At 40.9% G+C, this 25,408-nt stretch overlaps 2 protein-coding genes across 2 annotated transcripts in view; both read right to left on the bottom strand.

The window, feature by feature from the left end:
• The window catches only part of Efcab8 (EF-hand calcium binding domain 8), a 68,724-nt gene extending 61,250 nt beyond the window's left edge, over positions 1-7,474 (bottom strand). The window contains 3 exon segments of the mRNA XM_058575443.1: positions 3,057-3,216; positions 4,803-4,913; positions 7,466-7,474. Of these exon segments, the coding sequence (XP_058431426.1) occupies positions 3,057-3,216; positions 4,803-4,913; positions 7,466-7,474 (280 nt within the window).
• Positions 7,475-14,883: 7,409 nt separating this feature from the next.
• The window catches only part of Mapre1 (microtubule associated protein RP/EB family member 1), a 29,730-nt gene continuing 19,205 nt past the window's right edge, over positions 14,884-25,408 (bottom strand). Inside the window, exons 5-7 of the mRNA XM_046433532.1 lie at positions 24,716-24,837; positions 18,142-18,294; positions 14,884-16,626 (exon numbers count right to left, since the gene is read on the bottom strand). Coding sequence (XP_046289488.1) covers positions 16,570-16,626; positions 18,142-18,294; positions 24,716-24,837 — 332 coding nt within the window. The 3' untranslated portion in view covers positions 14,884-16,569. The remainder of the gene's footprint in view (positions 16,627-18,141; positions 18,295-24,715; positions 24,838-25,408) is intronic.

Raw genomic sequence — 25,408 nt, 5'->3', positions numbered from 1 at the left:
GGTTGCCTGGGTTGTTTTTCAGGAACCTGAAGGCCACTTTTGTTGAAACCACCAACTCCTCCCATGGGTGACCTTTTGACATGAGGCCCAAAACCCCACCCTCAGATTGTGCTGACACAACCACTTTCTGAACATGTGGCCCACAGAAAGCCACACAATTTGACTACACATGCTCAGGCCACTACTTCACCTCCAGTCACCTTTCTCCATGTCTTAAATCTCCCTGTTTCTTTATCCCATCAATGTCCCCAAATCCTCTCCTGGGGGAGGTAGATTTGAGACTTGGGGTCTCCCACCTCCACACTTGGCTGCATCTTAAATACTTTCTCTTTTACAAAACTTGTTGTTTCAGTGATTGACATACTATGGGGCAGGAAAAAATGGGCCTAGCTAGGTAACACTGGCACCTCCTGGCTGCAAACATCAACACTGGAAAACCCCAGCTGGAGCCATCTCATCTTCAGGTCAGACATGAAGTGCCTCTCGGAGGCATCACTTCGTCATATTTCCTGCCCACATCAGAGAATAGTTGTAAAGCTCAAAAGAAATGAATTGGGCCAGGAGCAGTGCACATGCCTGTAATTGATTTTATGGGTATTTATTTATTTGTGCTATTATAAAGTCAAAAAAGTCTTGCCTCAAATACGTGAGGCACCTGTGCCATATTCTCTAGCCAAGAGAATATGGTACAGATGACAGGATATGCAAGACTAAATGCATATGGTCACATAACAGTGCACATGGCTCCTGTTGTTCAGGAAGCTGAGGCAGGAGGACTACTGGTCAAAGCCAGCCTCAGCAACTTAGCAATGCCCTAAGCAACTTAGTGAGAACCTGTCTCAAAATAAAATATAAAAAAAGGCTGGGGTTGTGGCTTAGTGGTTAAGTGCCCCTGGATTCAATCCCTGGTAACAAAAAAAAAAAAAGATAAAGAAAGAAATGGGAGGGGCTGGGGTTGTGGCTCAGTGGTAGTGTGCTTGTCTAACCTGCATGACGCACTGGGTTCGATTCTCAGCACCACATACAAATAAATAAAATAATGGTCCACCTAAACTAAAAAAAATATTAAAGAAAGAAAAAAAAATGAAGTAGGAAAGTAGATGGGGCCCTGTCTCTAGTGGCTATAAAGAAAGATGCCTTAATGAATTTCTGTTATTAGACTTTTAGGAGTATTGTCCCAAGGGGGAGAATTCAAGTTCTAAAGAAAGAAAAAGTCTGATGTGCAAAGAGTATCCTCAAAACATTATTTACACTTGATAACATCTAAATATGCAAAAATACGGGAATGGCTTAGTCAACCAGGGAACACTTAGATCTATTAATGATAGTTTAGAAGACTACATAGGAATAAGGAAAAATCCTTAAGATATTAAGTGAAAAAGGGTCTGAAATTACATATACACAGTATCTGACTTGCAATTTTTTTGACTTTATTTTTTTTCTTTTTTAAAATATCTTTATTGTATTTACTTATTTTTTATGTGGTGCTGAGGATTGAACCCAGTGCCTCACGTATGTGAGGCAAGAATATTTTGACTTCATAATAGCACAAATAAATAAACACCCATAAAATCATTGTTGTTTTTAATGGTTTTTATTTTTATTTTTTTCAGGGGGAAGGGATGATGGGGATTAAACCCAGGGGTGCTATATCACTGAGTTATATCCCTAGTGTTTTTTTATTTTTTGCTTTTTTGAGACAGAATCTCAAATTACCCAGGCTGGCCTTGAACTTTCGATCCTCCCGCCTCAGCTTACTGAGTCCCTAGGATTACAGGAGTGCACTATTTTTATAGTATTCAGTAGATTTTTAACACCTTATTATAAAACAGGGTTTGTGTTGGATGATTTTGCCCAACTAGGAGCTGAGCACATTTAAGCTAGGTTAGATTAATCTGCGGTGTTTAGTAGGTTAGGGGTACTAAATGCATTTCAGCTTGTGATATTTTCAGTTTGCCAGAACATACCCTATTTTAAGTCGAGGAGTATCTATTGTATGGAAGGATTCAGATACATGAAAACAAAATGCCATCTGTGCTAGGGAGGAAGCCCCCAGTATATCTGCTTCCTAGCTCAGGCCCTCCTGTGGTTCCCTCCTGCTAAGTAGGGTAGGACTTGTTACCTGCTTCTAGCCAAGAGAATATGGCACAGGTGACAGGATATGCAAGACTATATGCATATGGCCACATAACTGTTCTATGAGATTGCAACACAGTTCTGCTGGAGTGGTTCTCTCCCTGGTTGACTTGAGCCTTTTGAGAAGCCATGTTGGTGACTCCTACATGGCCAGAAACTGTGGGCAGTGTTGGGAGCTGAGGGCAGTCTCCCATCAACAGCCAGCAAGAAATGGATACCCTCGGTACTACTGCTACAAGGAATTAAATTCTGGGAGTGAGCTTAGAAATGGATCCTTTACCAGTCAAGCCCCAGATGCACTACAGTCCCAGCTGACAACTGATTTATGGCAGAAGAGCTATGACCATGGTCATGCTAACGACCCACCAGAACTGAGAGATAATAAATGTATAATAAGCAATTAAAATTGTGGGGCTACTGTTTCACAGCAATAGATAGTACAACATACATGAAACTGGAAAAAAATACAACAAAATATGCTAATAGCAGTTTGCTTCTGCGTGTTTGGACTAGAGAGATATTTTAATAGATCCCAGGTAACCTTCAATATGCTTTCACTGCTTAAACAATGTTTAAAAGGTTTTTTTTTGTTGTTGTTGTTGTTTTAGTATCAGGATTGAACCCAGGAGCGCTTAACCACTGAACCACATCCCCAGCACTTTTTTTTATTTTGAGACAGGCCCTCACTAAGTAGCTTAGGACCTTGCTAAGTTGCTGAAGCTGGCTTGGAACTTGCAATCCTCCTGCCTCAGCTTCCCGATTTGCTGGGATTACAGGCATATGCCACCATGCCTGGATGATAAAAAGTTTTAAATGAGATGCTGTACCCAAAAGTGTTTGTCAGGTCTGAGCCCTCAACACATCCCAGACACGGGGTCCTATTCAGAAATCAAAAAGACTGAAACTGCAGTATGCTTTACCTCCATTTGAATCAATGTTCTCCGCAAACATTCTCTCTAACTTGGCCAGGTGTAGCTCAGAAAACAGCGGAGTCCTATGTTCAGGCATCTGGCCACATGTGATGGATGATATCTTGGGTGTGGGAGCCTCCTTGTCCTGGAATTCACCTGGGCTAGATGGCTGGAACAAATATGACTACAAAAATGAGGGTCTGAGAGAGTTAATCTTTGAGACAAGCATTTTTCAGTACATTTCTCTTACTTAAAGAGAAAATCTTTGGGGAAGAACAAGTAGTGTAAGACTACTACAACTAATGGAAACAAATAAGTCGTGCCCACTTTGAGGCCTAGAAAGATCAGGAAAAAATCTAGACTAGACTGTAAGGTCAGGGATATGGCTCAGTAGTAGAAGTATCCAGCATGTGTGAGGCCCTGAGTTTGGTCCTCAGCACAAAGAAAGAAGGAAGGAAGGAAGGAAGGAAGGAAAGAAAGAAAGAAAGAAAAAAAAATGAAAGAAAAAGAAAAATATGGACTGTGGTTCTTAGAGGAATTAACCTTGTTCCCCTTCTCCAGATGCCACAGCTGAGGTTCAGGGAAGACACAAGGGCTTCGGCTCCAGTGATAAAGCAAGCGTGCTCATCCTCCTGTGGATGCTCACTCCCATGATCCACGCGCTCACTGCGTGCCTGGCACTGTGGGCACAGCGAGCGAGGAGGCCCTGCCAGGAAGCCCTGCCTCTACGTAGCCCAAGAGATGGAGTCAGTGTTCTCACCACCTACCCAGGCCCCTAGTAGAAATTCAGCACTACACCACCTTAAGCGCTTCCCTCTTCTCCCTTATTATTATTATTGGTCTTTTTTTGGGGGGAGGGGGTGTCACTGGAGATTGAACCCAGAGGTGCCTTACTACTGAGCTATATACCCCCAGTGCTTTTTTTTTTTTTTTTAAAGATAGGCTGGCCTCAAACTTGCAATCCTCCTGCATCAGTCTCCCAGGTGGCTAGGATTATAGGCATACAGTAGTGCACCCAGCTTCTAATCTACCTTTCTAATTTCCAAGAACAAACCATATTCCAGGCACACCAACTGCTCTCCCACCCCTGTATGACAAGTGTTCCTCTTATATGCACTCTGTCCCCATGCAGAGTTTACCCCACCTCTCCCTGGGTGAACTTCTACCCATCTGCAGAGGCTGGCTCAAATGGCACCTCCTTCAAAGAGCTTTTCCGATGAAAAGTACCACTGCCACCTCCACATTTCCAGGTGCTCTGCCTATTCCTGCCATGCTTGGCAGGCATCTAGCTACACAAGTAGACAGCAAGATGTCAGGAAAACATCATGGCTGTGGCTCAGAGCTTCGGGTTAGAATTCTGCCTGGCTCCCCCATTTACAAGTTATTTTATCTTGGGATTCTCGCATCCCTTCCCCAAGCCACAGATTTTGAAAGCAAGGGCACGTTAATTTTCCTTAATTTATACTAATTATCTTATTACCCAGCCCCAAGCACTTACTACTCCATACTTACCTATCTCGAGAATAATCAGTGTAGCCCATCTCACCCTTATCACCACTTAGTTGGACAAAATCAAGTATGGGCCATGGATGATCTGTGAATTCGGGTGCTGTTTACAGTGCACTACCTACCAGGCCTGTGAACACCTGAGTCTGCAACACCTAGTGCAGAAGCAATGGATTCCTGTGCTCACTGTGAGTTCAGGTGGATCCAGAACACCCCCGCACTGTACGTTCACTCTGGTGGTCTGCTTACCTTTTGAGGTTGAGGGCTTTCTTCGAAGTTCTCAGAAGACTGTGATGTTAACCTAAGACAAGGAATCACAGTCACTTTAACTCCAGTTTTGAAGGACCATGTGTGGCTGACCTAGCCAGGCCGCAGGAGAGAGGAAAAGACACGATCAAGGGGGGCAGGTGGCTGCCCATTACCCATGGATACTCCTAGCAAGCATTTGAAGAACATCCCTTTTTCCAGAGTCTTCTCTAGCACAGAACTGCCCCCAAGTTGACAACTAAGCTTTCCTTTCCCTAATGGAATGGAGTGGTCCTACTTCTGAATTTACAGGGCTTCTCAAGTTACTTTACTTCTGACTTAAAGCCAGAGGCTTCCTAAAGGTTGGGGGGCAGGTATCAATCTTCCTACAGAAAAAATTTAGGGAACCATATGGTAGTTCAAAAATAATTCAAAGGCTGGGGATGTGGCTCAAGCGGTAGCGTGCTCACCTGGCATGGGCGCGGCACGGGGCTCGATCCTCAGCACCACATACAAACAAAGATATTGTGTCTGCCGAAAACTAAATATTAAATTCTCTCTAAAAAATAATAACAAATAATAATAATTCACAGGAAAACAGGTCCAGAGGCAGGTCCACTTCTAAAGGTCAAAGACATGCACCAGAGGTGGGGCAAAACTAGCCCTGAACTTCCAGAACCCTCCCAGCCTGCCTTCCATGCCCGTGCAGGCAGGATTTCTCAGGGATGGGGCAGAGCTTAAGGAACTCTGTTTTTTGGTAATCAGGGATTGAACTCAGGAGTATTCAACCACTGAGCCACATACCCAGCCCTTTTTGTATTTTATTTAGAGACAGGGTCTGAGTTGCCTAGCGCCTCCCTTTTGCTGAGGCTGACTGAATTCGTGATCCTCCTGCCTCAGCCTCCTGAGCTGCTGGGATTATATATAGGTGTGTGTCACCACACCCAGGTTGAAACTCTTTTTTTCCTTTTTTTAAGTTTTTGATGAACCTTTATTTTATTTATTTATATGAGGTGCTGAGAATCAAACTTAGTGCCTCACACATACTAGGCAAGCGTTCTACCACTGAGCCACAACCCCAGCCCATGGGAACTCGCTTTTTAGCAGCATGAGGATCAGGCAAGAGCTGCATTCCCTGTAGCTCTGCTCTAAGAATGTAAAGGGCATATTCCTATTGGGCCCATACTTTGTTACGATCCTTAGAAACCAATCCAGTTCATCAGCAAGTCCCCCCAAGCAAGAGTGGAAGGGCCACTCTAGGGTGGCAGGGAAAGGCAAGCCAGGGTAAAACAGGGAAAGGCAAACCAGGAAAGGCAAGCCTGGCATGCACAGGGGACTGGCCAACTGAAATACCAGGCTTGAACAAGGACTGGGAGGAGGTGCGAAGGAGGGAGCAACAGTGGGAGAGGAGCGTGGAAAAAAGAAATTGTAAGCAAAATGCAAAATCTTAAATATCTTCCCAGGGAGACTGAATGAAATAAAGGGAAATTATGAAAATTCTCAGCACAGGATAGAGAGCAAGAGGAGGAGGAGGAAAACGACAGAGGATCCATCATGAGCATCCTTTCCTAATGGTGTCTTGAATACAGTTCAGATGTAAAGACCAAAGGAGAGAAAGCAGCTGCAGGGAAAAGAGGCTTCCAAGTAAAGAACCAGAATAACTGAGGGAAGTGAATCCTTTCCAGGGGAACAGAGAGTGAAAGTGGTCTTGTGTACATGACAAGAGGCTGTCCAGATAGACATGAAACACGAACACCTGGGAATCTGGGATCTAACATTTAAGGGGAAGTTACCTTGAGGGGAAAGGAGAAAACAAAAAAACACAAGAGGGTGGGTCGCTTCAGTAAGCCAAATCTGGGTGAAGGGGGATTCTTTACACAATTCTACAACTATTTTAAATATAATTATTTCAAAACTGTAAGAGAAATATATCTTCAACCAAGAGAGAACAGCTTTGTGTATGTTCACAGACCAAGGCAAAGAACCTTTAAAAAAAGCCACTGGCAACAGAGACCATTCAAAAGAAAAGGACAAGGGGCGGAGGTGTCGACAGTCCAGTAGTGCTTGCCTGGCATGCATGAGCCCTGGGCTCAATCCCCAGCACCACCAAAAAAAAAAAAAAAAAAAAGACAGAGGCTGGTGTTGTGGCTCAGTGGTAGAGTGCTTGCCTAGCACATGTGAGGCACAGGTTCAATTCTCAGCACCACGTAAAAATGAATAAAAAATAATTAAAGTTTTAAAAAAAAGTATAAAAGAGGGAAATAGAAATACTACTTCCAATACTAGAGAAAACAGAAATGAAGAGTTCAATTTATATCCAGAATTAGAGCCAGACAGAGTGGCACACTCCTGCAATCCCAGCTACTTGGGAGGTTGAGACAGGAGTGAAAGTTCAAAACCAGCCTTAGCATCTTAGCAAAACCCTTTCTCAAAATAAAAGAGGGCTGGGGTTGTAGCTCGGTGGTGGAGCACTTGCCTCACATGTATGAAGCACTGGGTTTGATCCTCAGCACCACATAAAAGTAAATAATTGTATTTTTTAAAAATCATTTATTAAAAAAAAAGGGATGGGGATGTACCTAATTGGTAAAGTACCTGAGTTCAATTCCTAGAGCAGAAAAATAAAATATGACTAGCAAACAGATAAGATTAGAAGTCATACTGACTGGCATCATGTTGAGAGTTTGGAACAGCTACTAGGGCAGCATGCCAGGCATGGACGGAGAATTACGGTTGGCACTTAATAGGGGCGATGACTGGAGGCTAACAGCATTTGCAGCTGTCCCAGAAATGGAAGAGATGCTCTCCTCTGGGCACATGGGTGCACACCTGTAATCCCAGCATCTCAGGAGACTAGGGCAGAAGATAGTGTTAGGTGCCAGCCTGAGCAACTTAGCAAAACCATACCTCAAAATTAAAAATCAGAAACAGCTGGGGATGTAGCTCAGCAGTAGCGTTCCCCTTGGTTAAATTCCCAGTACCACCGAGAGAGAGAGAGAGAGAGAGAGAGAGAGAGAGAGAAAGCAGCAAGAGAGATGCACTCCTCATTCCCATCCAGCCTTTCATGTCAAGCAAGTGAATCTTAAGACCAAGATGTCCAATTTTGGAAGAACAACAATAACCCAAATGCTCACTCACCCTGACCCAATTTGATTTCTCCAGTTAACTACACTGGCTGACAGGAAGCTATCAGCTTTCAACTCCCATTTAATGTGAGACATCTTGGCAGCTGTCCCTTAGCCCAAGATAGCTCCTCTATGAAGCTGCTGTGGAACTCTTGAGGGCTTCCACCTAAATAGTCACTTTTAGAACAGGGAAATAAGAGGATTCCACATGAAGAACATAAATGGAATATCAGAATCCAGCCCACAAACCACAACCACACAGCCATTTTTCATCCAACATGAGATATTCTTTTTATTAATGAAGTTGAACTTACAGCAAAGAGTGACAGGAGACAGTACAAATAGCCAGGACAAAATACAAAACAATCCATAGGACAAGTACAGGTACCACCCAATAAGAACCATGGAAAATGCCAGGGAGCCCTATGATATAAAGCAGGATTCACCCAAACCTAAAGGCCAACTGGCTCCCCCAGGTGGGACAGCAAAAGGCACATTGGCTCTCTAACACCCTCTGCATGAGCTCCACTTATATGAAAAGAGGAAGGCAACAAGAACATTATGTTTGAGAAGGGAGACTCACAAATCCAGGCTTCAGAGCAAGCCTGTACCTGATGTAACTTCTGCACAACCTTGGTCCATGGCACAACAGCAGGGCATGTTGGTGAAAGTCAAATCTCTTAATAGAGATTTCAAACAGGGACATGGATCCAGATCTTAAAAGATCACTCATTGAAACCAGGAAAACCATACTTAATGAGAAACTGAATGTTACCAAAATGCCAATCAATCACCAGACAAAACATTCTCCCTGGACCTAAACAGAGAACACCAACATACCAAAATAATTTCTGCTCCCATTCATCAATAATGGAGACAAAGAAAGTTGGTGGCATAAGCCTGCGATCCCAGTGACTTGGGGGGCTGAAGCAGAAGGGTTACAAACTCAAGGCCAGCCTTGACAACTTCATGAGATCCTGACTGAAAATAAAAGTAAAAAAGGGCTGGGGCTGTAGCTGAGGAATAGAGTCCTGGGTTAAATCCCAGTACCACATTTGGAAAAAGAGAGAGGGGGAAGAAGAGAAACAAAAGGATTCTGCCACACTGTAAAACATTAAAGGTAAAGTGGTCAAATGTCAAAAGTGCAGAGGTCCTTTTACTAGGTGTTAATGAACTTAAGGATAAAAAAAAAAAAAAAAAAAAGGTGGTTGATCAGTTAACTTTTTTCCATTGTTTTTTGGCTCAGTGAATTCATTTCTTACATGTTGGCTCACTCTCATCAATTCTACAGCAGTTTCTACATTATTCCAAGGACACACAATTACTAATCAAATGGTACCTATTTTTTCACTATAAACTATCTTTGCCAATATTTTTAATGGCAAAAATATGCTAGGTTCTGTCACAATTAATGTACTTTCCCCTCCCTGAGAGGAAACATGGAAAAAAAAAAAGATAGAAAACTCCACCTAAAGAGCAAAAATATAATCATCAATAACTCAACAGAAAAATAAACAGAAGGGAGGGCATTTAGAAGAAAAAGCTCCTAGATAAACCTCTGCACAAAAATAATTGTAGAATAAAGTTTAAAAGTCCTACTTGAGATTCAGGCATCACTTGCTAATGCTAAGGAAATACTGAGGGAAGGAAGCCACTATTAACACAGCTAACTCCCCTCCAGCGAGCGCCACCTTGGACTACCACTTGGCAACACCACCATGCTGTCCTCTCAGGCTTTGCGAATTTTAAGGTGCCCAACTTGAGTCCTTCAGTTCTATGTAATCTGTCAAAAATTTTAAGATGTAATCTGACAGCCAGAAAGGCTTTTTTTTTTTTTTAAAGGTAGTCTTTGACTGTTAGAACTACAGGGGACCCTGAAGATTACTATCAAGATCAGACCATTAGCTGGCAGTAAAAATGAGGTCAACTCTGCTCATGTGACCTTTAAAACAATGCTCTTAACTGGGTACAGTGACTCCTGCTTGTAATCCCAGTGACTTGGGAGGCTGAGGCAGGAGAATCTCAAATTCAAGGCAAGCCTCAGCAACTATACATGGCCCCAAGCAACTTAGTTAAACACCCTAACTCAAAATTAAAAATAAAAAGGGCTGGGGATGTAGCTCAGTGGTAAAGTGCCTCTGGGTTCAATCCCCAGTATCAAAAAAATTAAAACAATGCTCTTCCTACCACACTACCAAAGAGAACTCTGAGCTGGTGACAGTGGCTGGCCTGTAGTCCCAGCTACTCTAGAGGCTGAGATGGGAGGGAGGACTGCTAAAACCAGGGAGTACAAAGACAGCTTCTTGGGCCGTGTCTGAATTTAAAAAAAAAAAAAAAAAGAAGGAAAGAAAAAAAAAGAAAGAAAACTTCAGGTTTGGGTATCCCAAATATTCGAGAAAAAAGCAATGAGACCCAGTAGTTGCTTTAATTAAAAAAAAAAAAAGTGCTTCTTAAAGCTTGGGAATATTAAGTCAGCCACAAATCCTTAGGACTTTTAGTCCTAATGTTTATTTCATTCCACATTAAATTTCAAATCAGGTTTTAGAACTGATAAAAGGGGAGGGGCAAATTGAGTGAGCCTGTAACTACCTGCAAAAACACACGGCTTGCCAGCTGGCATGGAGGCACATGCCTGTAGGCTGAGGCAGGACGATCACAATCTCAAGGCCAGCCTAAGCAATCAGAAAGACCTTTGTCAAAAAAGAAAATTATTAAAAAATTTTTTTAAATTTTTTTAAAAAAGCACATAAGCTTATTCCATTCTCCTAGGCAAGATTTAAAACTTCAAAGTAAAAACAGCAATCATGTATAATTTTATATGTCTAACTCTACATTACTTTGTAGAAAAACATAAAATACAAAAAAAGAGACTATCAGGTTAGAAAATCCTAAAATGCTAGACAGCCTTGAGGTTATGTTGGATCTTAAAATCACCAGACCTACTTCTGAATGTGTAAACGGATCCCATATGAGAAACAAACAATAGAGAAGCAAGCACAAATAGAAAGAAATTTGAAAATCATTCAAGTTTAGATGGGATAAATCATGACAGGCCTTTGGTAAAACTCATTTAGATTCTTGCACTAAATGATGATTTGGGGACAGATCTTACTAGAGGGCTCTCCCTGAAGCTTGTAACCTATGGGAAATGGCCAAAGGCATGTTATTTCTATTTGCTATTTCTCCTGTCAAAGCTTCTTCCTACAGAGTTAAAACCTAAGTACTTTAATTAAAATACAGAAATTATACACTTATGGTTTCACCATTAAAACTTTTCCAAAAATTCCACATGTAAGACATATGCAACAGATGCTAAGAAACATTGTGCTTTTCTTTGAATCAAAAATGTCCGCTAGGTTTGGTGGCACACATCTGTAATCCCAGCTACTCGGGAGGTTGAGGCATGAGTATCCCAAGTTCAAGGCCAACCTTGGTAACTTAGAAAGACCCTGCCTTAAAATAAAAATAAAATAAAAAGGGTTGGGGGTATATCTCAGTGATAAAGCACCCCTGAGTTCAATCCCCAGTATGGGAGTGTGGGGGAGGATGTCCTTCATCTGACAAAAATTAGCCTCTAAAGATAATATCTGCTAGAAAGTGTTCATTCTCCCACTCTTTCTTGTTCCAGCCTCCTCTTGGCTTTTATACATTTAAACTTTATAAACCAAACAAAAGCTCACCTCCATGAGCTAATGAAAAGTCATCATCTGCAGATCCAGGAGGCAGAGTCTAAGGAAGACACTGGCCTCAATTTCTGGCTTTCCCACAACACTGTCATCTTCATTTATTTTGGTAAAGGTCAAAGGGGGGCTCGAGCCATAGACCCTATTTATATGTAGTCCGCCTACTTGTATGTGTGACCTTAAACTTAATTTCAATACTCTATATTTCAATTTGTGAATCATCCATAAGGTTAAGTTTTAAAATAGCATATCTACCTACCAGAAACTAGTGAGAGTCATAAAGCCAGCTTTTAAGAGTTACCCTGAAGGACTGAATCTCACCTATCAAAAATTTCCCACATCTCATTCTTATACCAGAACTGAAAGCTGATCTAAAGACATCAGTAGTCGATGGGACAAATTACTCTTCCTCCTCTGCTCATACCTGTGCCCAGCCAACCAATCTTATCAACAGTACCTGCAAACTGCACAAAAACATTTAAACTAAGCCAGAAAAAGTAAAGGGAGAATATTCCCCCCCCCCCCGCACTTTCAGTGCTGGAAATCAAACCCAGGATTGGACATGCTAGGCAAGCTCTCTAACAGTGAGCTACATCCCCCACCAGTTCAGAAAAATTTTTTAAAAGTCAGTCAAGGTATAGATTTCCAAACTGCTAAAATAGATATTTTACAATTCTAAATCTATCTCTTGAGGCCATTTACAAAGTTTTAGGCTTTGGTGGTCAGCCTGATTTGCTTTTGATTGGTCACTGCACTAAGAACTGCCTCTTCCAACCTCAGAAACGTGCCCAGGAAGGCATCTTCACTACACATTCAGCACCAAGGAGCCTCCAATGCAAAAGACATGAGGCCTATTTAAATTTTATGAAAATAAAACAAAGATTTAAAGTTCTAGATTAAGAAACCTAGAAATTTGACTCTAAAGCTAGACCTGCTCACTTAGATAACCAAATTCATGAAGCTACTTGACTACAGCCCCAACTCCAAGAAGTAAGGTAACAATACTTTGCAAATCAGAGTAAGCCAAAGAGGAAGCAGAGGAACCCTCATAAGTTAAAGCTACATAACAATTCAGCTGAAGTCATCTAGGTTAATGGTTCTAACTACAGTCAAGTTCAGTGTACAAGTACGGAATTCGCCCTTGGGCTTGCACACTCAAGTTACATGGTACTTTCATACTTTCAAAAACTGAGTAAAAAGCAGCAAATGTCATGAAGATACAGAAAGTGAACATGAACTCATCCAATTTTAAAATTAATTAAATGAGTGAATTCAAAGTATAACATAACATATTACTGACAGCAAGAGTGCTAGGTCAGAAAAATGGTGATTCATGGACACTGACCACAGGCTAAAGTTCATCATGGTTCAAAGCAATTACTTCTACTCTCTGCTGGTGACAGTCAGATTTGGGTCAACCACATGACAGCAAGCTAATCTGACCAGGCTGATCAGGTTTAAGGCCTGGGTTTCATTTGAAAATGAGCTCTTCATACATCTTATAGAACAATCCTTAAAGAAAAATTTTAGTAGAAAATTGCCTTGGTTAAAGCAAAAGAAAACTTCCTTTTTACAACTATATTACATCCTAGAAAGTAATCCTTGAGGAAAATATGATTGTTTTTTGAAACCAATAAACCTGAGTCACTAAATCTTCATTTAAAAGAAAATGGTGAAATGTGTGTTTAGACCTCAATTCCACTTAGGGAAAAACAGGATGAAAAATCATAGTTTGAAGACAGAAAAGAGCTGGACTTGTCAATACCACCAAGCTGAAAAAGAAACATTAAAAGAACTTGTTACTCATTTTAGAAAATACCCAAAGTTTATCTTAAGGAACCCCCTTCTTGAATTTACAAGATACAAAAACCCTGTTCTAAACTTTTTCTAATCTACAATTTCAGTCTGAATCTCAAGTATCCAGACCATAAATAAATACCTCTTGTCCGTACAGAACTTTCTAATACTGCTGCTGCTTTTCTTGTCCATCAGCTCAGATCCCAACAAGCACCCTCTGAAGAATGTACTTCAGCCAACATCATCATCCTTATTTTGCAGATAAGAACAAGAGAGTTCAACTAAAACTCAAAAGGGTAAAAGACTCAAATCTGACGTCTCCTCTGCCAGAATTAAAACTTGAAGTTGCACACATTTACGTAAGGCCCAAGAATGAGCCGGACTACTAGCTCAAACATAGGTCACGGAGATACATAGTAGAATGCAGATTTCCAATCTTCAAACTCCCCAGAAGACTCTGAAGTCCATCAGACAGAGACCGTCAGCCTAAGGAATGGATCTTGAATCCAAATCTAAGCAGAGAACCCATTTGTTGCTCTGTCCTCCATGCAACACAGAACTTGCCAAGCAACCAAGCAGCTCACTGAGTTTACCACACGAGTGTTTTAACCTATTATTAGTCACACCAAGACTTCATGTGCCTTAACCTAAAGTGCCAAATCAATGGGTCACAGGTACAACCAACATTGGCTTCACTCCTTACCAAGTAACTTAGTTGACAGCACCCAAGAGTATCTTCACAAACTCCATGCATTCCTGGCGGTATCTTCTGGTAGATTATGAACACCAAGGGTTTCATATTCCTTTGAAAGTGTGTAGCATTTCAAGGAAGGTATCATATCATTAACTTCCACAGAAAGTAAGGTGGTACAACCCTAATCAAGATGGATTTTTCAGAGCACCCAGAATTATGGGAGGTAAAGATAGCATAAGTAACTACCTTCCAACCATTTAACTTTATTTAGCACTGAAAATGGCAATAAGTTGCCTTTTAAACTCATTTATAAGGGTACAGAATTTTTTAAGGGAGGGAAAAAATGGTGACAACTTGATTATTTTATAGACTGAGATTGTGTTAAATTGTCTTTAAAACATAATTTCAGGGAAAAAAATATATACATACATATCTATATCTCATCCCTGTGGTCATCCACCAAATTTTATCCTGTTAAATTTCTCAGGAGGAAATGGCCTAAAGAAGGCTTCAAAGCAGTTAAGCTAAGCTTGGGCTTCTGGGAGGAAAAACCTCTCACAATAATGGGAATTTAAGAAATTAGGACACTAAGAAATATACTGTGAATGAAGAAAAAGGAAGTAGGCTTAGAAATTAGCACATTTAGTGTGTGTGTGTGGGGGGGGAAGTGGGGAATTTGAAAATACCAGTCCTAATTTAAGAAAGAAGTACAGGTACCTTATCTTATCTATAGAACCTAAAAGCTTATACCCAGGGCAAGACAAATTTCAGAAGACATGACACTCTTGAAATACAGAATTTTATTTAGAAACTGTTTAAAAGTAGAAAAAAACCCTGTCAAGAAAGACCAGGTGGAAAATGGGTTCCCGACAAAATGGAATTTTAGGGCAACAAAAGTCTAAAAGGCCACAAAAGAGAAATAGCACCACTGTCATTTGAACAATGGCTAGTTACTTGCATTTTTTGGCATTGTTAATCAATGAGTCTGGGTTTTCCTCTGAATTCCACACACAGCATGCACTACACAGCAATTTTATCATAAAATACCTGTTTTCTACACACATTTTAGGACAAGCTACCACCATAAACAAACCAATACAAACACATCAGGGGCTGAACAATCTCAGTAGTGGGTAACATACATTTTGCAGAATTCTGCCAAACAAGGGATTGAATAGGCCATGGGCAAAGCAAATAAAGAAGAGTTAAGGAATGGAAATATTTTAAATATTAATAATTAATTCAGACATGGTACTGTATTTTCTGCAAAAGAAATTAACATTTAGTAACATACTAGTGAATTTTATCTCCAAAGAGATTAGTGCACTGGCAAAGTATTTGGGTAACAGTGGAGAGCCAGGGACAGCAGATACAGAAAACACCCCAGCCTTGTAGATCCCAAGATAACGCTGGCCTTCACTGATCACTCCCTTTGCTAGAGATCCAGCAAGAGCTTGCAGCATGATCATCTGTCTGCTGTACTTCCAATGCTAAGCAGCAAACTTAAGGAGCCAAAGAGGAGTCCCCAGGGGGCAAGGGGACAGAGAAGAGAAATATATTAAATGTAAACTTAAGTAAAACAGGACACAACCCCCATCCAAATCCCAAGGATGTGGGTAATTCTCCAATAGTAGTTATTAGATTAAAAACTGGACACACTTCATTTTCCTCAACACATAGAAATTTCAGGAATAAATGGAAAAATCATCAGAAATTTCAGGAATAAATGGAAAAACCATCAGAGAAACACTCAATGAAACACTCTTCACCTCAAACATTTCAGGGCTGAATTACCTTCTATTCATCCAGGCAACCAAGCTGTTTGCTTTTAGCAGGGATGCAACTGGTCAATGACACAAAATGGTTTTACAGAGCAATTGCTTAAACTATCCTTTTGGGACAAAGCCTAGGCCTGTAGGGATTCAAGCAACCCCACAAGGCCTGTGACTGCAGGTTCCAAATGTTCTGAGGTCTGGACCTTCCTTCCCAGATACAATGTCAGACACATAAAATCTCTTGTCATGTTACATTTTATATTTTGAAATATGGAAGCATATTTTAAATACTCTTAAGGCATTTATTTATTAAAACGTTCTCTGCCAAGACTTCACATTAGGTTAAAACTCAATTCAGTCTTTACTGAAGTCACCACCTCAGTGTATTACATAAAAACACCTTCTCCAGCAATCAGTGTGACCAGCATTCCACATCGTGAGCCCCATAGTCAGCCTCTTTGATCCCCAGGTGAACGAACTAGATGTTAATACTGCTCTGCTACAAGGTAAAAGCTCCTAACTCAAACTTATTGGAAAAGGAGTGAAACTTCTGCAAAGTGCACTTTTAAAAAGAGGTACTTTTTGCTTATGAAAAGAAACCAGTGAATCCTCTAAGAATAATAAAAGGGAGTATTTTACAGTTAAGCACATGATTTGGAGTGAAGAATTCGGATGTAGCTTTGCTGGTCCAGGCTGTTAATACTCTTCTTGTTCCTCCTGTGGGCCCCCTTCATCAGGTATCACAAAGCCTTCCTGAAATGGGAAAATGAGAGGGGAAAGCTATTACTCAACAATGAATGATCACTTTCTATTGTGGGTCACTTTCTTCATATTTAAAGCCTTTCCAAGTAAGATGTTCTTCCTATCTCTACTACACACTTGACAATCACACAGGCCAAGTCATCTTTATTTTATTTCTTGAACAGTAGAACTGTATTTTACAAAAAGTCAAAACTAAGCACAATTAAATTAATGATGTAGGAAAACCAAGTGTGAAAAAAAAAAAAAAAAAAAACAGACTCATGGCTTCCATTTCATACCAACTGTAGAGCATTCCCCATACACTTACAACAGAGAATGGATACACTACTGTATCATGATAATTAACTTCTGAGTTGGCATGAAGGTGCACGCCTGTAATCCTAGCTTCTTGGGAGCCTAAGGCAGGAGGACCTTAAAATCAAGGCCAGCCTGGGCAACTCAGCTAAAACCTTGTCTCCAAAAAAAATTTTCAAGAAGGGCTGGGGATGTAGCTCAATGTTAGAACACCAACTGAGCATGTTTGAGGTCCTGAGTTCAATCCCCAGTATCTTCAACCATCTTTTCTTTTTCTTACACTAAATCTCTAGAGCTGAATTAAGATGCACGTCCACTAAAATTATAAGCTAGACCAAAGGACCTATACCTTCATCATCTTTATTTTCATTATCCAGTACACAAGTCCTAAAGATTTACTGAACAAATTATCAACTTTTTTATCATCTGGATTAATCCTTCACAATTCACAAGTTTAGAAGACAGTCATAATAATAGCATTATTATTAACTTATATTTGTATAATGTTATACATACTACAGATACTTAAGTAGTGTGGTCCTACAGACCTTGCTAGGCATGCAGAAATATAAATACACCTATTAAACATATTTAAAACCTTTCCAAGTAAGATGTTCTTCCTATCTTACTTGGAATATCCTAGATATCAATAGATAGACAGTTATCAAATCCTAAATCTACAGAAAATCAGACTTCTCCAATGAGCTAACGTGTCATAACTAAAACAGCAGGTTTGGCTGTGTGATAAACAAGGATGCAAAAAAACTTGATCATAAAGTACTTTCAGGGAATGGGTACCAGGGCAAGCTCCTTGGAGGGAAGGAAAAAAAGCACATTTTAGACAACTGGGGGCGCAGACAGTGAAAAAGGACCAATGGCATGCCTGAGGTCCTGAGGGGGTCTACCTGAGGGGTCCAAGCTACAGAGAGTGGGACGGGGGTGAAGGGTGCTTCTGGATGATGTATTTTGTGGCTTATCAGTGACTACAATCTATAGGAGGCAGGTAAAACAGCCACCTCCTTGTCCTATTGCTTCCTCTAAGGCTCACTGACCTCAAGGCAGAGGTGCCCTGTACTTAAAGGAATCAAAGATGAAATCTTTTTATGAAAGCTACACTGGAACACAATAGGAATTAGCACAAAGTTTGCTGAAACCAACTAATCTTATTTCCCCTTAGGAGGCAAAATGGAAAGAAAATGTGTCAACACATACATCTGTGGCATAGAGAATGTCTACAATCCTCTGTAATACAGGGTCGTTCTCCCCCTCGTTCTCCTGGCAAATCAATTCAATGTTCCTTAGCTTTCCAAAGTAGAAATCTCTCTCCTTCTCCAAGTCTTCAACAGTAAGTTTCAACACGTTGACCTATGCAAGGTATTGAAAAGGGAGAGAAATCTAGCGTTAGTGCAACAATAAAATATCACTCAAACTTTTAACCCCAAAGATGTTATGGTATTCAATCAAAGTCAAACAGACAGAAAGCCAATTCATTTTAATATCAATTTTTTTTCAGTTCCACGTAAGTATTACGTACTTGTTCAAGGAAACCTTGATCATAAAAGAAGGGCAGACTATAAGATTATACTTTGAAACTTGCAGGAACTTCTCAAGGACTGAGAAAGTATCAAGAAGAAAAAACTAAGGAAGTGAAGTGTGAGGCAACCCAGGCTGGCAAGGTGGCTAATAATCGCAAACTGAGTCCTTACCAGAGAAATGGTCAATCATGTCCAAGTCTGGCTACATGTGGAGGTCAATGGCAAGGGATGCCTGATCCCCCTCCAGTCTCACTGAGGGGCTGATTCCCACAGAGGTTATTAAAAAATAAATCTCAACATTTAGGTCAGGACTCTACCTAGCCAAGAGCAATAAAAGACACAATAACTCCCACAATCCTTTGTGTACTTTAGACATGTTACATCTTCATTTCAGTGTATTCAAATCTATGATGAGTGAATTTTTTTTGGTGGGGGGGCATGGGGGGACCCAGAGGTACTTAACCATAGAGCTACATCCCCAGCCCGTTTTTATATTTTAATTAGAGACAGAGTCTCAATGAATTGCTTACGGCCACATTGCTTTGAACTTGCAATCCTCCTGCCTCATCCTCTCAAACAGCTAGATATACAAGCGTGCGCCACAGCAACCAGCTGATAAATGAATTAATTTAACTCTCACTGAATGAAAACTGCATGGAATATCATGCAGCATAAAGCCTTCATAAAACGCTCAATCTAAAGGTTAGGGCCACAAAGCAACATGGAAAGCCAAACCAGGAAATTAAAGGTGCAAGATTGAGAACAATCTGAGCAGCAGCAAATTCTGAAAGTACCAGAAGGCACTAGAAATGATTGAGTCCGACCTTCTCAATATATAGATACAAAAGCAGAAGCACACTGCTGATCTAGCATCCCCACAGTTAGACACAATTGAGGAGCTCAGTCCCCATCCTCGAGTGGAAGGAAGCTCCCCTTCATAACCTGCAGTAAAGTAGCATTCAAAGAGTTGGGGGTGTGGCTCAGTAGGACAGTGTTGCAGACCAACCATGGGCTGTGTGAGCTATGAGCATTCTGAACGCACAATTGGAACGTTGCTGCTCTGTCTGGGCTGTTGTGCACGTATGGGTCCTTTTTGCTTGCTCTGCCTTTAATTCCACAAAGCACCTAAGATGGGTGTGACTTGCCAAGATGTCAACCTACTGACCACCAGACATCACAAAGCTAGACTCTACCCCCTGAAATTTGATCCCTTGCCTCATTTGGGTGGAACTTTCTCAAGTGCCTTCCCCTCAATAAATAAGATGATTTCAGGCATGCGCCCTCTTTTTTGTCTGCCTCTCTTGCTTCCTTTGTGGGAGCTGGGGCTGAGGAGCTGTCGCTGGACCCTAAGAAAAAGGTACTTTCTGTGTGTGATTATTTAGTGCCAACCCAAATTCACCTGGAGTGACCCTGAATGATTTAGTCGCATGTCGCACGCAGCAGGACAGCAGCACCTGTCTAGCACGTGCAAGGCCCTGAGTTTGATACCCAAAACCATAGAAAAAGAAGAAAAAGAAAAGGTGTGGGGAGAGCATTCAGAGACGAGGAGCAGACTACTAGGAACGCAAAGCCCTAACTTCAAAATTCACCATCAAAGTCCCGAACAGACCAAACCAAAATCAAGATTCTAAAGAACCTAACACCATTCCTATATCAATCACAGAAATCACTTTCAAAAATAATTTAAGCCAAGTGCAATGGCACATGTCTGTAATCTCAGTGACTCAGGAGGCTAAGGTAAAACGATCTCAAGTTTGAGGCCAACTTGGGCAACTTAGCAAGACCTTGTTTTAAAAAATAAAAATAAAAAAAGATATAGCTCAGGGGCAGAGGACTCCTAAATTCAATCTCCAGTACCACTACACAAAAATAATAAAAATTTTAAATGCCAATAAAATACTACCATTGCCTGGTGGCAAGCAAAGCTAAATCACCCACTTCTACCTTTGCAGCAGCCTGCAAAAACCAACAGCCATCCCAAGGTTTGGGGTTGTGGCTCAGTGGTAGCGTGCTCGCCTAGTATGCATGAGGCACTGGGTTCAATCCTCAACACCATATAAATACAAAATAAAGATATTTTGTCAACCTAAAAATACTAAAAAATAAATTAAAAAAAAAAAACTAACAGCCCCAAAGTGGGACACAAGAAAGAGATAAGGACAAAAGTTGAGTAACCCCGGCAACAGAAAGTTGCCTGAGCTTCAGTTCCACAATCCAAGAGAAGGTAACCTTAGTGAACTAGAAGAAAAGTCAAAATAGTCTAAAAAGGCAATATTAGCATCAAATCCCCACCTACACACTCATGTTTCACTAGTGTCAACCATACAAACGCATTTAAATCTTCCTCTGTCCTACAAATCATCAAGGCCACCAAAGTAGAATCCAGCTTCTGGGTGCCCCCTATAAGGCCAAATGCAGCATTTATCCACAACATCACTCAATAACTATGTATAAACAAGAAATAATATGTATGACTAAGTCACTAGCTTTCATGTGGTACTCCTCTAATGCTTATTTTTATGAGGTTATTAAAAATCTGTGGCAGGCTAAGGGTGTTGCTCAGTTGTAGAGTAGTTGCATAGCCCACATGAGGCCCTAGTTTTATCCCCAGCACCAACAAAAATAAAATCCAGTAATCACTGTCACTTTTAAAACCTTTCCTTATAGTAAAGCAACAGCCACAACCTAGGAAGCCTAAGGAGAATGTTTTGGGCCTACAATGGCCAAAACAGAAGCCATCAGGCACATGGGGTTATTTGACATTTGGCCAGCAGCAATGAGATGGGCTGCAAGTACTAAGTACACTTTTAGAGAGAGAGAATTTTAATATATATATATATTTTTTTTTATCGGCGGACACAACATCTTTGTTGGTATGTGGTGCTGAGGATCGAACCCGGGCTGAACCCATGCCAGATGAGCGCGCAACTGCTTGAGCCACATCCCCAGCCCCTAAGTATACTTTTAAAAGATCAAGTACAGATGAGACAATGTAAAAGATCTCAAAGTAACTTCTCCACAATGAGTTAAGAATGTGAAATCCCTATCCAGGCAAACGGTGCATGCCTTTCCAGCGGCTTCAGAGGTTGAGGCACGAGGATCACAAGTTCAAAGCCAACCTCAGCAACTAAGGCACTAAGCAACAGTGAGACCCTGTCTCTAAATAAAATACAAAGTAGGGCTGGGGATGTGGATGTGGTCTAGTGCCCCTGAGTTCAATCCTCAGAACCAAAAAAAGGGGGAGGAGGAAGGCTACAAATTCAAATACTTTCAGGAAGGCCAGACAGATCATGTAAATGAGCCAAAAGTCAGTAACAGAGTGGGCAAAGGACTCTGGCAAACTGGAAGAGCCTAAAATTCTTCCTATAAATTAAAATCAGTCAATCAAACAAAAAAAAACTCATAAGATGTGCAGGCCAAACAAAATACTTCTGTGGTAGAGATCAACCAACCAGCTGGGTATGAGAATTTGATCCCAGTCTTCCAGGATCAACTTTCAGCCACTGCATCCTAAGTCTCCCAAACCTTCTACAGCACTAAAAAAAGCACAGTCACACAATTTCAAACCTTCCCCTAATACACCACAACCCCTCCCAATCTCAACTGCTGAAGTTCTCCTACACTGGCCTTCCCACCGATTTTAACTATCCCTTCAGGGAAGCAAGCCTCCCAGTCTCCAACTACTCCCTCCTCTGCGAGACTTATGGCTCCTGCCTTCCAAAATCTTCAGATGAGATTTTGGTGTTTTGTTTTATTTTTGGGTATCAGGGATTGAACTCAGGGGTAGTACTTGACCACTGAGCTACATCCCTAGCCCTGTTCTGTATTTTATTCAAGACAGGGTCTCACTGAGTTGCTTAGTGCCTCACTAAATTGCCGAGGCTGGCTTTGAACTCGTGATCCTCCTGTCTCAGCCTCCCAAGCTGCTGAGATTACAGAAGTGCACCGCCACAACGGCCTTCAGCTAAGATTTTACTTCAGGATGGTACCACATATATCTTCTCCAACTATATCAAAAACCGCTTCTAGGGCTGGGGTTGTGGCTCAGTGGTAGAGTGCTTACCTAGCATTCATGAGGCACTGGGTTCAATCCTCAGCACCACATAAATGTAAAATCAAGATATTATGTCCACCTAAAACTAAAATATATATATATATATATATATATATATATTTTTTTTTAAAGTTTTCTGTAAAAAGAAAAAAACCACTTCTAGGCTGGGAATGTAACTCAGTGGTAGAACGCTGGCCTAGCACGTGCAAGGTCTTGGGTTCAATTCCCAGCACCAAGGGGGAAAAAAAAACTTTTAGTCCGTTGAGAGTGGTACATGCCTATAATCCAGCTACTCAGGAGGTTAAACAAAAGGACCCAAGTTCAAGGCCAACTGGGCAACTTAGTGAGATCCTGTCTCAAATTTAAATTTTAAAAAGAGCATTTGCCTAGCATTCACAAGGCCCTACATTCATCCCCAAGTTTTGTCAAAAAAAAAAAAAAAAAAAAGTCCACTTCTAGGCCTAGGCCAGATATTCCATACCTTGTTATATTCTAATACTTAGCAGCAATGTGTTCAGAGTAACTACAGTGAATAGTTACAATTTCCAATGGTAGGCACAAGAAAAAAACCTTCTGTATACCGCAGGTAAGTCACACAACCTCCTCCTTCATTTCCCATTTAGCAGTGACTGACTGACCCAGGCTCTAAAGCCAGACATACCTGGGTTCAAATCTTCACTCAAATTATTTAACTTCTTGAAGCCATTGTTAGCTGTAAAACCCTAAAGATTTGTTGCAAAAATGAAATGAAAGTACTTAATACATGGCATAACCACTCCAAAAACATTTTAGTTATTTTTGTTCTGAACATTCATAAGTTATTATTTCATACACAAGCCAAAAAACCCTGGTTCCTGTGAACTTTTAAAGAACACTGTAGCCAGGCATGGTGATACACACCTATAGTCCCAGTGACTGAGGAGGCTGAGGCAGGAGGACTGCCAAGTTCAAAGCCAGCTTCAGTAATTTAGTGAGACCATGTTTCAAAATTTAAAAAAAAAATAGGGGGAGGATTTCCAATTCTTGGGTCCCCTTCTTCCTCCGGGAGAAGTCTTTTCTGCTGTCCTTTAATAAACTTCTAATTTCTACTCTGAAAAAAAAAATAAATAAAAAAAATAAAAATAAAAATAAAAATAGGGCTGAGAATGTGACTCAGTGGTTAGCATCTCTGGGTTCAATCCCAAGTACAAAAAACAAAACAAAAATAACATTGTCGAACTTACTCCATTCTATCTAAAATAAATAAGAACAGACAAGAACCATAATAATCACTATTGCTTTTTATCCACTGTCATCACCCCAATGGAGTTGATACCAAACACAATTCCAGATACCCGATTTAACATCAGCTCATGTAATCTATTCAGCTACAGTAAACCTACAAACACATTTAAATCTTTTTTTTTTTAATTTTTTATTTTATTTTATTTTTTATTTATTGTTTTAGTTCTCTGCGGACACAACATCTTTGTTTGTATGTGGTGCTGAGGATCGAACCCAGGCCGCACGCATGCCAGGCAAGCGCGCTACTGCTTGAGCCACATCCCCAGCCCCCGCATTTAAATCTTGACTCTCATCTTTTTCTCTTCAACTGCTTTCTGCACATCCGTGCTACTAAAGAGAAAAGTCTCCTTTCTCTCCAGGACTTCTGTACTTTACAGCAACAGTGCCCAGATGGTGACTAAGTCAAAACAATCATCCAAAAGCAAAACAAAACATCTTAGAAGGATTCATAAGAGAATGTTTAAAAGGCTAAAATTTGTTCTGATCCACAGAAACCTCTGACAAGTACCTTAAGGACATTTAACCTGAAGATATTTCCAAATCACTGTACCGTTACAAACAGAATCTGAAGAGCAATAGCCCTGTCATACCAATTTTACGCTTAATTCCAATCTCCAGAAAGTAACTCCCCTTTATCTTTCACTCTCTGAATCCCAGAGAATCCTAAGAGACACCAGAAATATCCAACAGGGTTCTTCTTTAAGAGTTCGTTTCCAACACAGGTTTCTATCACACCAAGAAAGCACAAAAATGCCTGACTCTTTCTCCACCCTCACCCAATCTTGCTCCCCACATTGCAGTCAAAGTGCTCCCTCACCTCAGGAAGACCGCCCTTGCAAGCAGGACAAGCTTCCCCTCACTGCGGCAAGGAAGCCCCAGAGTGACTCATACTGTGGACACAGGAAGCACCCACCTGCTGCATCAATTCAGCTGCTTCATCATCGCCATTGCCTACACCAGGATTCTTTCGCACCACCCCTGGGCCAGCCTTAGGAGTCGCAGTAGTTCTCTGTGTTGAAATGGGTCTCTGTGGGGCTGAGAGAGGATTAGACATTTTTAATAGGAAAAATTTTTTTAATATTTTTTTAGTTTTAGAGGGAAACATATAATTTATTTTTTTATGTGGCATTGTGGCTTGAACCAGTGCCTCACACTTGCTAGGCAAGCGCTCTGCCACTGAGCTACAGCCTCAGCCCCTAAGAGGAAAATTTTAAAATACAAGTTCACAGGACAACAAAAGACATTCAGTGAAGGGGACCAAGTTAAGGAGCCCCACATGTAGGACACGCCCTACATTTGCCTAAAGTTGTTTTTATTCTGACAGCATAGTTAAGTATCAATTTTAGCCACACTCTGTCATGCTTAGAACAAATCCAGTGAGGTCTTTTCTCTGCTGTGTTAACAAGAGAGTCATCTGAAAGAGGCACAGTAGTTCTGGTGCATACAGACAATCTACCTTACCCCAGCTCTAACCAAATCCACAAACAGGACAGTTTCGTGGACCAAAGGCAAACTTCACACCAATACATCACAACCCCACCTACAGCTGTATATCCTCTGCTCCCCATCTGCAAAACTAGATCCTCAAACTTCTTGGATTAAGAGA

This window comes from Marmota monax, unplaced genomic scaffold (genome assembly GCF_021218885.2).
Source record: "Marmota monax isolate L192 unplaced genomic scaffold, Marmota_monax_Labrador192_F-V1.1 WCK01_AAM20220418_F8-fsc00014, whole genome shotgun sequence".
NCBI lineage: Eukaryota > Metazoa > Chordata > Mammalia > Rodentia > Sciuridae > Marmota > Marmota monax.
Note: the sequence above shows the minus strand (reverse complement) of the source record. Positions and strands in the feature narration are given on the sequence as shown.